This window comes from Mycena indigotica (genome assembly GCF_014461135.1).
Source record: "Mycena indigotica strain 171206Taipei chromosome Unknown Mind.scaff0007, whole genome shotgun sequence".
Taxonomy (NCBI): domain Eukaryota; kingdom Fungi; phylum Basidiomycota; class Agaricomycetes; order Agaricales; family Mycenaceae; genus Mycena; species Mycena indigotica.
In genome coordinates, this window is record NW_023503006.1 from 2,543,835 (window position 1) to 2,555,868 (window position 12,034).

Consider the following 12,034-nt stretch of genomic DNA (forward strand, 5'->3'; position numbering starts at 1 on the left):
CGCGCATCGATATTACGTAGTCGGCGTGTGTCACGAGAGAAGATCGGCGTTACTTAAATTGGTGATCAGTGTGCCGGCGCCGTGTAATGTCCTCTTCAACGTCTGCCAGCCGAGCAGACACTACCACCAGCGACGACGATAGCTTCAGCGGCGCCGATCCTGTTGCGTCCGCTGACCATTTTTACTCAGAGGCGGTTGCGTTTGAACGTATTCTCGCCAATAATGGCCTCATTGAGGACCGGCCAGACTCGGCAAACGGCTTTGAAGAACTTGTAGCCAAGCATCTCTCACCACGAGAAGTTGCCGTAGCCACTCATGCCGCGAAAATATCTGCAGCCGGCACTACGCCCTCGTGGACACCCTCACCGACGAGCAGCATTCTTGAAGAAGAGCCAGAGTCATATCTGGAGGGGGATGACGCGTCTGTTTCAACCGAATCGTCAGGCCCTCTGAGCGATGTAGAGCCCGTACTTCATCGCGCGGCAACTCTCGACACAGACGAATGGAAATTCGATGCAGAGACGGTTGTCAGCATGCTCATCGATGAGTTTGGCGCTTTAGCCCCGGAGGGGGAGGAGGAGAAACTCATTTTGGAGACGGACGGAGGTGCGATTCCCCTCCTTCACTGTGTTTATTCTAGCTAATTTATATTTCAAGGACTGCTCAAGGAGGTCTCGATTATTGGAGTCATTCATCTCACAACCCACCGACTCTGCTTCCACGCGTCGCTGATGGCAGCAAACCCAAACCCACAGACAACTATCTTGCGAGCGGGTCCAGCAGTCATCCACCGTCCCGGCCTGCGCTTCAGCCGTCGTCTTTGGATGGAAGTCAGTGATATTTTCCTTTTTCGAGCATGCTGTTAACCTAACGTACCAGCTTTCACCGGATATGTTGTGCTCATATGCATCTAGCAAAGACAAAGACCGACTGAAGCCTGTTCGAACTCTGCTTTGTTTGTAGCCTCTCTCGTTCGGCAGACTTACTCTTGACAACGTTCATGTCTAGTATCTGCTATTCACGGCATCGTGCCATTCGACCCCAAACGGCCAAAATGCATACAACTCATTTTCGACGAGCAGTTTGAACGCGAGCACGTCTCGGGATTTGCAGAATTTGATACCGAGGAATCGGCTGTGGATTGGCGGAAAGAACTTTCGGGTCCGTTGATGGTGTTTTTTGATGTACCCCCACTGATTAGATTGTTGCAGGCGCCTTGTTCCTTTACCGACATCAACGACGGGAGGCTATCGACTCTGGAAATTCGGAGAATGGTATCAGATGGAGCTGCCCGCTATCCCATATCGCTTCCGCCGAGTTCCTTGACCCCAAAATGCCTGGTATTGCAACTCTCAGCATTGATGTTGGCGCACCAGATGGTCCAAGGAAAGTTCGCATGGGCTGCATCTACGAATTCCCCGCGTGGTCAAAGCTGCCTGAGATCGTTGCTGATTACCACAAATTCCGCGAAAGTCGCCCTTCGGAGCTTGATGAGACGCCCATTTTCGTCGATATGGGTCCTATCAGCTTTGCGGAGACAATTCCGACCGTTCCCGTCACAAATATGAAAGAGGATTCAGTACGCAAAGTCCTTGGCTTGTCTGCCGAAAAATCCTTCTGGAGTTGGTCTTTTGCATTACTCAACTTCGATGTTGATCTGACGGGTCTCTAGTGACTAAAGCCCGGTTGTATCGCACGATTGCGTCCGGCGGCGTTTTTGTCGTCACAGACAACTACGTCGGCTTCTGGGCGAAATTCCTCACGCAGCAAGATGCGCGTTACCGTCTTCATGTCTCCCTCATTCGGGAAGCGAAGCCGTTTAGCCTCCTTCGCGGCTGCTCCTATGGACTTGCAATCGAACTAGAGGGTCTCCCTGACTTGCGATTCCAATTCAGGACTGTCCAAGGTCGGACAGATGCGATGGAACGGGTGAATGCTCTGGTCAAGCATGCGCGGGAGGCACCGCAGCGGCCAACGGCTCTTGCACTGTCACATTCTAGCTCGTCATCCAGCGACACTTCTTTATCATCGGGAGTGAGTACTCCCACACGATCCATGACGGGGCTGTTCTCTCCACTCGCACGAACCTTTGCTGCCGTTCAAGAGGTCGGAGCGCCACCTAGTATGAGAGGGAAATTTCCCAAGCTTATCAATATACCGTCGCAACTACTGGTCAAAAGCGAGAAGAAGCATTTTGTCTGTCTGACTATCGGATCTAGAGGAGACGTGCAGCCCTATATTGCGCTGGGCTTGGGGCTGATGAAGGAGGGTCATGAAGTGACGATAGTGACACACGATGAATATAAGGTATTAGTCCATCGGCTACCTCTGAAACTCCCTCATCTAACTTTCCAGCCCTGGGTAGAAAGCTTTGGTATCACGCACAAACAGGCCGGAGGAGATCCTGGAGCCTTGATGAAATTGAGGTTTGCTTATCTAATCTAATCTTAATTTTATCTAAGCGATCTTTAGTGTGGAAAACAAGGTCTTTAATTCGACACCCAGATGCGATATCTGCTGATTGTTGACTTTGAGATGTTCTCTCCGGAGTTTTTCAAAGAGAGCTTGCAAAACGTCTGTTCTGTTCTACTTTTAAGTCCGTTGCACTGACCGTCTTGTAGTTCCGGCCATGGCTTGATCAACGTACAATTCATTATGCTCCATTCGATTGCCGCTCAACGTTCCCTAGTTCTTATTGACTCTTGGGAGTCATGTCAAGGAGCCGATGTCTTGTTAGAATCGCCTTCGGCGATGGCAGGTGTGCATATTGCTGAAGCTCTGAGTGAGTGTCCCTCGAGAATATTCACTGTCAACTCATTCTGCGTCAGATATTCCCTACTTCAGAACTTTCACGTACGCCGTTCTTCTTTGGCTGCTAAAAAGATGCTTATGCTCCATAGAATGCCATGGACCAAGTAAGGATTATACGTCCTTGCTTCGATTGCTGTGTTGACTCGCAACAAGGACTAGCGACTTTCCGCATGCATTCCTTAGTGTTCCTGTCGATGCTCCGACATTCAACTCTGCAAGCTATGTCTTGTTCAAGTAAGCATTGCTTTGGAAAAATGTTCCACCTAACTCTTCTGCAGCAGTGTTATGTGGACGGCGACCTCCGGTCAAGTAGAGCTTCCAAATATTCTTATTCGTGCATCTTACCATCGCATTAGATCAATCGCTGGAGAAAACACACGCTGCAAATCCCACATACGGACCTCAGTCATTTGGATCAGGGCAAGGTAACTATTTTTTTCCCGTTTCACTACTCGAGCTCAATGATTTTAGATAGCCTTTATATATAACTTCTCCACGGCTGTCGTGCCGAAGCCTTTGGATTGGGGAGACGCTATCAATGTGTCTGGGTACTGGTTCTTGGACAACCCCGAGGTACTTTGCCTGATGGTGGTTGACTTTGATGTTTGATGTTGACCAGGGTGCAAATTGGACTCCCCCAGAGGACCTTGTGCACTGGATGGACAAGGCCCGTAGCGATGGCAAACCAATCGTCTACATCGGATTTGGTTCTATCACGGTCCCGAATCCCAATCGGGTTACTGCTCGCATCGTCAAAGCCGTTCTGAAGAGTTGGCTAATTTTGCGCATTGCTTTGGTTGATTGCTTATAGTCACTCTCAGGCGGCGTTCGAGCAATCATCTCCAAGGGATGGTCAGCCAGAATGAGTAAAGCCAACGACAAGGGCCCGGAGGTGGAGATCCCGGAGGAATGCTATGTCGTCAACTCGATACCTCACGACTGGTTATTCCAGAGGATAGATGCGGCGATGCACCATGGTATGAAATCCAGCGCTACCCTTCTGGTGTGACACTCGATAACAGGCGGTGCTGGGACGACTGGAGCCAGTCTGCGTGCGGGTATACCGACTTTGATCAAACCTTGGTTCGGCGACCAGTTCTTCTGGGCGAGGTGCGTTCTTTTTTGTGTTCAGTACTACAACTGAGTGTTGTTTAGTCGGGTGCAACATCTTGGGGTGTGTTTGTTGCCAAGTTGCTTGTGTTATTTGCTGATTCATCATCGTAGGCCGGGCTGAGGGTCCCCAGTCTACATTCACATGACCTCGCAGACGCTCTGATTACCGCGACGACGAATCGGGTAATGAAGGAGAAGGCTGCTGCTGTTGGAGAGAAGATTCGCGCAGAAGATGGGGTCCACACTGCCATCCACACGATGTACATTTACATGCAGCACGCTGGAGCTTATATTGAGAAAATACGAGACCATTCGCACTAGATTTGATTTGATTTGTTGTAGTGTTTACTGTAAAATCCTTTATATAGATAATATTCCCTTTTTTGTCACAGTTTCGATTTGACAACGAGCGAGTTCATGTTGCTGATGATTTGCTCAGTCTCACTCTCCAGTCGGCTGACAAGCTCTTCACAAGTCGGTATGTCGTTTATCAGGCCAATCGCGATCTGGAGTTATATAGCACGTGAATGGTGGTAGGGAAAGGGAACGAACACCAGCAGTCCAGATTCCGTAGTCTGGGTCACCGTTCTCGTAGACAAGTCGTCCACGTTGGCCGCTCACAAGCTCGCGAATATCCTCAAACTTGGCACCGCCACGCTTCTCGATGGCCACAACTTCCATAGAAACCTTGTTCTTGAAGACACGAGCAGTGTTGTGGAGAGTGCGGAAAATGTGGGTCGTGTCTTGCTCAGTCGAGTCGACGATCTTCTGTTTGATGTTCTGGTGGATAGGTGCTTCCACCGTACACATGAAACGCGTTCCTGTGAATAGTGTGAGGAGCGGTAAAAGGAGGAGGAAAAGGACGGACCCATGTTGACGCCCTATATCAGAGAGGACGTAGTATACTTAACGCTGTTCCAACAGGTAATAGATACTCACAGCAGCGCCAAGAGCTACATTATAATCTGTTAGTTAGTGCTGGTGGTCTACTGAATATCGCACCTAATGCTGCAGCGAAGCCTCGGGCGTCAGCGATGCCCCCCGAAGCCAGATATGGAATGTTCAACTCCTTCGCAGCACGCGCCAGCTATGGATGGTTGATTAGATAAAGCTAGGGACTGTGGCGATTCGTACCAGCACCAGCCCACCAATGTCTTCCTCTCCCGGATGTCCGGCACCTAGAGCCAGGTTCAAGTTGGAAATGGAGAACAACGATTGTTAGACCTACATTCGAACCCATCGATGCTGAGAACATCGACACCGTGTTTTGCCGCACTCTAGGATACCACCGGTGATTACCATTACCGAGTTGTGGAATTGTGGAGGCACAAACCTTGGCATGGCGGATGGTGGTACACTTATGGATGATTATAGCTCTGTTTAGAAGCTCAGCGGCTGCGGAATCTGCTTTTGACAACATAACCCACTTGTTCTCTTTGAGGTATTTAATGAGTTGGCCAGCTATAAGGGCAATCAGCAGTCATTCCGCCGCCAAACGCTACAACTGACGGTTGTTGCCTAATAGCGGAGAGGTCAGAGATGGCTGCAACGTCGAGCATGAGGTTTACCTGCGGTCTCGAAGATCTTAACACCCTCCTCGACTGCAGCTCGTGCGTAGCCGGCGTAATCCGGAGGGTTGATGCTCGGGAGTAGGGTAATGTTGACACCAAACGGCTTCTTGGTGAGTTTCCTTGTCTCGCGGATAGCATTTCGCAGTGCCTCTGGATTTGGTTGGGTCAAGGCAGTGATTACACCCAAGCCGCCGGCATTAGAAACAGCGGCCACCAGTTTCGGGAGGCCAACCCATTGCATCCCCCCTGGCGTATATTGAACGGTGAACACAGAAGAACTGAAGTGCGGACCTTGGACAACAGGGACACGAATGTTGAGGAGTTTGGTTACAGAGGTGGTTATGGGCATGATAGTGTTGTTCAAGGAGCGGGGGTAGAGGAAGGGTTCAAGGACCCGAAAAGTAACCGAACCGGAATGGTCGCTGACCGACACTTGTGATTTCCGAGTCTGTGACGTGATGGCATCAATAAATCCCGTGAGCGCGAAAGGGGGACGGTCACAGCATTGCTTTTGCAGGTTTGGTTAAGGTCAACGCGCGAGGTACCAGCCGCTAGAGTCACAAGGACTTCTGGGACCATCATGCGGTATATTCCAGCTAACGAGCATTTGTTTCTCTCCTTTGAACGAGACTAGTCAAGGAATGCCGTCGAAGTCGGTCCAATATCCCCGAGAAACCCTTGAGATGGCATTGTTTCACTCGAGTATACACTGTGGCCTGACTGGACCTTCAATCCCCACCTTATTTCAAGTCCCGACCAGCTGAAAGACAGATTGTATGTGATATCATGTGACCGCGCTTAGGGTCACATTTGTGACTACGTTGAAGCCTCGTGTTGATTTTGGCTTTGAACCAACCTTTCACCTCCCTTCCTCGTTCTTCGACGATGGCTACACCCTCCACCCCTCCAATCGCTCCTTCTCCCAGCTCAGACTCATCTTCCGAGTCGTACATCGAGGACCTTTCATTCGACTACGTTTGCGGTGAAGACGGAATCATTGTTCGCACTTCGAAGAATCGGGAGTCGTCCAGCTCAGCCACTTCGGAGGAACGGTCTCTGCTCGACATCCATCTAAAACCCCCGTCTCCCATCCCGTCCCGCCGCTCCAGCCTTTCGAGGAGCGAAAGTTATACCGCGGGCACCAGCCAACCACCCCCTCAACGCTCATTCCAACGTGTGGCATCTACTCCCGCAAGCACAGCGCTCACTCCTGGTCATGCCACCTCGTTACGGGCCATGCGGCCCCTTGCCAGACGCGTGCCCATCGACAGCCGCGATATAGACAAAGAGCGTTTCACCGAGCTCACACTCGAGGAGAAAGAGAATGTTGGAACCCATGGCAGTCGACCAAACTCTTACCCCCTTCCCGACGACGATTTCCCCCGCTCTTCCGCCACAATAACTCCCGGCCAACCATCTACGAGGTCACAGGGTCCAACGCGTTTGGTTGTTCCCATTCGCAATCGAACAGACGCCTATTCTACTTCAGCAGCTCGTTCACAACAAGCTACAACTCAACGCACAGTCGCCTCAAGTCAAAGAGCGGCTCAGCGACTGCCTGCCTCGCGTCCGGCCGCTGTCACCTTTGGCAAGATAGAGACGTTTGAAGCACCGGCCGCTGAGGAAACCGACCTTGGTGAGTCCATGTGAACTCGAAATGCTGTCCAATTAACTTTTTTCCCAGAAGACGAGGCTGCCCAGGCGTACGAACTTCCTCGCGACAGTCAAGCTCTATCTCGGTCCCGTTCACATGGCTCTGCTTCGCTGGGAAGCTCGACGGGATCCCGGCCAAGACGGTCGGCTAGTCTCAGCGATGCTCTCGGTATGCAGCCTCCGTTGATTATCTTCAGCGGCTTATTTTGTTTCACTAGCCAACGATGAAGGTTACCAGCATTATCAAGCGTCAGCTCATCCCTCTACCTCACGTCCGACGACCAGTTTGGGCTTCTCGAGCGCAGAAGGTGGTAGCAGCGGTCCCAGGAGGGTGCTTATTGAAGATCATAAGCGTTAGTCTACTTGGCATTTGTCCAATACTGACACTGATACTTTCTTTCAGGTTATCGTGCAGAATCCGAAGAGCCTGATCGTGGGTTTTCCCTCTATTAAACAAACGATATCTAACCGCTGCTGCAGGGCGGTACGATGAACAAACGCATCAACAATCTCCTTCCCCGACCCACGACCCTCAGACATATTCTCGCCCATCATACGGTGTTCACAGGCGGCGTGACTCAGATACTTTGCGCTCTGCGGCTCCTCACCCTTCAGGCAATTCTCCATCCACTGCGAATCCTCCTGCTGCAAGACTTTCCCCTTCGGCACGTGCGATGCAAATTTCAGCATCATCATCCTCAATTACAGCTGCCAAACATCGTCGGAGCGGGACAGCGCCAGAGCCATCGACCACCAGCGGGACAACACTTGTGCCCACTACCACGCAGACCCTTGTCGCCCGGACGTGGACTGCGGAGCAGGACAGCCCGGACTGGGATGGTCAGAAGGAACGTGACTATGCTCGCGACAAGGAGCGAGGGCGTTCACAACAGGCGGCACAAGCCCAGTACCAAACCCAGCAGCAACAAATTCAGCAACAACAACAAATCCAGCAACAGCAGCAAATGCAACAACAAATGTACCAAATGCCCATGCAGCAGCAGCAGCAGCAACGTGGTTCATTCATGGTCTGTACCTTTTGATAGTCACCGCCAGTGAGCCGACGCTGACCATTATCCATTAGGTCAACAAAAAGATCTATCAGCGACTAGATATGATTGGCAAAGGCGGCACATCCCGGGTTTTCCGGGTGCTCAACCAAACTGCGAGCGACATATACGCCATTAAACGTGTGTCTTTGGACAGGACGGACGCAGAGACTCTCAATGGATACATGAACGAGATCGCTCTGTTGAAGCGTCTCGAAGGAAACAGCCGCATTATCCGCCTCATCGACTCTGAAGTGAAGGCTGGCCCTGGAGGCGGTAAAGGCCATCTGTTTCTGGTCATGGAATGTGGCGAAACCGATTTTGCGCGGCTTATTAGTGAGCAGCTGAAGGAGCCGCTCAACATGGTATGGGTCGCCTACTACTGGCAGCAGGTACTGGAGAGAACTTACCGAGAGAATCACTATGTTGACTTTTCTCACAGATGCTCCAAGCCGTTGATATTATCCACGAGGAGAAGATCGTACACTCTGACTTGAAACCGGCCAACTTCGTCTTGGTGAAAGGCCAGCTGAAGCTCATTGACTTTGGGATAGCGAATGCTATTGCAAACGACACCACCAATATTCAGCGCGACCATCAGGTCAGCGAATGCTTGCTTTTTTCTTTGTTTGGTTACTTACACGGAAATCTTAGATTGGGACAGTCAACTACATGAGCCCTGAAGCGATAGAGCTTCCGGAGGGCATGCGACGTCTCAAAGTTGGAAGGTCAAGCGATGTTTGGTCTCTGGGCTGCATCCTCTACCAAATGATATACGGCCATCCCCCATTCCAACACCTGACCGTCTACCAAAAGATGAAAGCCATACCAAACGACGACTACGCGATCACGTTTCCCGAATACACCGCCCCCATTCTGCCTGGTCAGATGAAACAGTCATCCTCGCCGTCTAGTGGCACAACACCTCCAAAGAGAGCGGAACATCTCAAGAAACGGGTCAGCCGGGCTGTTATTGAGAGCATGAAGGAGTGCTTGAAGAGGAATCCCAAAGAGAGATCGTTAATTCCGGAACTTCTGGCCCACGATTGGCTGGACATGAGGGAACGTGCGTGTTTCTATTTTCCTGGTGTTTTTTTTAATCAAGCATCTATTTTAGACCTCGTTGAACCACCTCCAACCCCGCCTCCTCCACCAACCCCACCGCCACCGCCACCACCGCCGCCCCCAGCCCTTAAAGACAACGAGACGATTATAACGCCCCACTACATGGCTCAATTGTTACAATACGGTATTGGCTTAGGTCAGAAGAGCGAGGGAGAAGCTCCTGACGTTAGCTTCCCTGCGCTCTTGAAAGAAGCCGAGGTCAGTTAACCCGATGGATATGTTTCCCGCTCTCTAATCCACGTATTCAGCGTCTAATTGTGGAACTAAAAACCGTTCAAGAACAGCCTTGAAGTCTGAATCTTATCTTTCCTTTGCATTTGCTGTCGCTCGCTTTCGAAACACACTCTCCTTGTAGCATTGGACACGCATAATTCCCCCATCCTGCACTGTTCCCTATCAAAATCACCCTTATTTGTCTGTAAACTGTACTTACCACTCTATTTGCTGGGCGTAGTAAACGCGGGCCACAAGTGCATAATGTTTATTTGGCCTCGAATCACACGATTCCAATTTTGATCGCGACGTGATATGTTTCCAGACTTCCTGAGTGGGGCAGCTGGCTTGTCCTTCTACCACGACCACCGACTTGGGCTTGGCAGCTGTGTTTGTCGCCTTTTAGGACTCCTCGCGACAAACTGCGCCCCCTAACTTGACGCGGTTGAACGCAACATGGTCAAGCCCCACCACAAGCCGTTAGCAGCATACCGGGTCTTGTCCTATGTCTGCATCGGCCTGCTTTTCCTCGCGGCCCTTTTCTCGCTCCTCGTCGGCCTCTCCCTCTCGATAATCAAGCCAATATATATCCTCAGAGTTTTCTCCACGCGGACGGGGTGCGTTTTGGGATAAGAATGGACGCGGGCTATTGACACGCCCCGGTAGGCAGCCCGTGTCGTCTGTAGCGACTGAGCTACGGTTTGGTGTGTGGGGCGTTTGTGCAAGTAGGTGAGTATTACTTTTTTTTTTTGTTTCCCCCCTATTTTATGGCTGAATGTGGCGGTAGTTCTCTCAGGCAGGTTTGTGTCGTGTTGTGGCTGGACCCAAGCCTGCTCGCTAATGGCTGCGATTCCAGCCCACGTTTTTCAGCAACTTTGTGCGTTCTCTGTCCCTTTTTTGGCTGCAGACGTTGAAGCTATGTTCAGGGACAATGTTTTGGGCCACAAATTGGCTACGCGATACCCCAGTCGATTATATCACTCTCCGGTGTCTCCCCCGAAATCATCAACGTCGTTCTGCAGAGCCTCTATGTTGTACTCGTCCTCCATTTGGTCGCAGCGGGAATGTCTTTTCTCACCCTCATCTCATCACTCTTCCTGGCTTCGCACACACTCTCGATCCTTGCGCTCGTTCTTTCGATAGCCACGGCGCTAGTGAGCACGGTCGTCTTTGCCATCGACCTCGCTGTCGTTCTGGTAGCCAAGGACAACATCTCGCGGCTCGGCACCACGCTGCATTTTTCTGCTGAATGGGGCAACGGGCCGTGGTTAGGGCTTTCAGCAGCGATTCTGACGTGGTTGGCGGTCATTGCGCTCTCAGCCAGAGCCTGTTACTGCTTCGGAGTTCGGCAGTAAGTGTTGGTGTTCATTTACTAATAGTGCTAACGAAGCAAATGCAGACACGACAAGTTTTAGGAATACCACAGCATTTGGAACTGTATTAGCACTGGCAATGAACCCACGACTGCATACGATGAGAGTACTATTTAATATCGAGCGGGGATCATCCTATCACGTGACGAACTAATGTGACGAACGCCTGCTGACACACAAGCACTTGTTCTGTTCGCGAATGTTGATTGACTACGAATTTGAAGGGTGTGTCCTAGGAGTGGAAAAAACCGACAACAAGACGGTGGTTGGTTATCCCTCAAATGCCAAAAACATCGTAAGCCGACAGTTTTGCTCATTTTCGCTCTTGGATCGTATCCTCAGGCCTACGTCGTTCGCCCTGCAGCGGAAAGAAAACATGACCCCCCAAAGCCGCAAGTCACTCTGGAGTGGAAACAGCTCCTCCCGGAGTCTCGCGTCGCGGTGTGGCAAGACATTGATCCCAAGAGAATACGAAAGCTGAAGAAAGAGGTGTTCGTTCCGACAAGCCTTGAATTCCAAGGTCTGGGCTAGAATCAACTGGATGCTGATGAAATCAGAATATACCAGAGCGCCAACGCGAGGAGTGCTGGTATGGCACAGAGGAAGACGCAGATTACCGTTACTTTCGGTCCATTACCAAAGTCAACAACAGCGCCCAGACTTCGGACCTGTACGACTGCAATGCCTGGGTATGCTTTTACTGCCTGCTTGCACTGTGCCTCATGTTCCCCAGCGCATTCAAGCCAAATTTCGGGGTGATGGATATAGGGATATTCGACCAAAAGACATCAGTCGAGAGGTCTACATCGATGCATGGAAAAGCCTTGGGATTTGGCTTTACTCCAGAACGGACGCTTACCCGATCAGCCAGATTTTTTTTTCTTTCCAGGGACTTCCGTCGTATGTTCTTTCCTGACCCTCGTCGCCACTTACAGTTTTTGTTTGTAGAAAATCAAAAGGCCAATTTCGATCAAAGATTTGGATCGGTCTCTATGACAGACTTGAGCGATGATGAGACCTAGTGTCGACTAAACACGCATAACCTTTTTATTCCGCTACCAAAACACCTCGATATCGCATGTTTCCTTCCCTGAGTTTCTTCATGCCAGCTTCAACCCCACTCAAT

At 50.8% G+C, this 12,034-nt stretch overlaps 5 protein-coding genes across 5 annotated transcripts; 4 read left to right on the forward strand and 1 right to left on the reverse strand.

Annotated features, from left to right (window-relative positions):
• Nucleotides 1-86: 86 nt before the first annotated feature.
• Nucleotides 87-4,245, forward strand: MIND_00858000 (Glycosyltransferase family 1 protein; the record flags this gene model as incomplete). Its single annotated transcript, XM_037365243.1, has 22 exons — nt 87-606; nt 658-830; nt 880-955; nt 1,009-1,161; nt 1,212-1,622; nt 1,673-2,307; nt 2,356-2,426; nt 2,473-2,485; nt 2,536-2,574; nt 2,622-2,643; nt 2,690-2,782; nt 2,829-2,853; nt 2,901-2,915; nt 2,965-3,045; nt 3,090-3,120; nt 3,168-3,236; nt 3,283-3,384; nt 3,431-3,581; nt 3,633-3,788; nt 3,834-3,921; nt 3,967-3,985; nt 4,036-4,245. 22 exons carry the CDS (start codon nt 87-89, stop codon nt 4,243-4,245), a joined length of 3,153 nt encoding a protein of 1,050 aa, XP_037218485.1.
• A 65-nt stretch (nt 4,246-4,310) lies between these two features.
• Nucleotides 4,311-5,844, reverse strand: MIND_00858100 (2-nitropropane dioxygenase; the record flags this gene model as incomplete). Its single annotated transcript, XM_037365244.1, has 11 exons — nt 4,311-4,430; nt 4,477-4,745; nt 4,793-4,805; nt 4,864-4,877; nt 4,927-5,011; nt 5,059-5,102; nt 5,153-5,201; nt 5,258-5,300; nt 5,352-5,385; nt 5,434-5,442; nt 5,493-5,844. The coding sequence occupies 11 exons, from the start codon at nt 5,842-5,844 to the stop codon at nt 4,311-4,313; spliced, it is 1,032 nt and encodes a 343-aa protein (XP_037218486.1).
• Nucleotides 5,845-6,380: 536 nt separating this feature from the next.
• MIND_00858200 (TTK protein kinase) lies at nt 6,381-9,612 on the forward strand (the record flags this gene model as incomplete). The annotated part of the gene is made up of 10 exons (XM_037365245.1): nt 6,381-7,131; nt 7,180-7,317; nt 7,367-7,501; nt 7,552-7,581; nt 7,629-8,176; nt 8,233-8,589; nt 8,640-8,798; nt 8,852-9,263; nt 9,315-9,520; nt 9,571-9,612. 10 exons carry the CDS (start codon nt 6,381-6,383, stop codon nt 9,610-9,612), a joined length of 2,778 nt encoding a protein of 925 aa, XP_037218487.1.
• Nucleotides 9,613-9,991: 379 nt separating this feature from the next.
• MIND_00858300 (uncharacterized protein) lies at nt 9,992-10,950 on the forward strand (the record flags this gene model as incomplete). Its single annotated transcript, XM_037365246.1, has 6 exons — nt 9,992-10,152; nt 10,202-10,264; nt 10,323-10,335; nt 10,392-10,412; nt 10,462-10,886; nt 10,935-10,950. The coding sequence occupies 6 exons, from the start codon at nt 9,992-9,994 to the stop codon at nt 10,948-10,950; spliced, it is 699 nt and encodes a 232-aa protein (XP_037218488.1).
• A 157-nt stretch (nt 10,951-11,107) lies between these two features.
• On the forward strand, nt 11,108-11,920 carry MIND_00858400 (uncharacterized protein; the record flags this gene model as incomplete). Its single annotated transcript, XM_037365247.1, has 5 exons — nt 11,108-11,203; nt 11,251-11,428; nt 11,476-11,597; nt 11,642-11,808; nt 11,857-11,920. The coding sequence occupies 5 exons, from the start codon at nt 11,108-11,110 to the stop codon at nt 11,918-11,920; spliced, it is 627 nt and encodes a 208-aa protein (XP_037218489.1).
• Between the last annotated feature and the right edge of the window lie 114 nt (nt 11,921-12,034).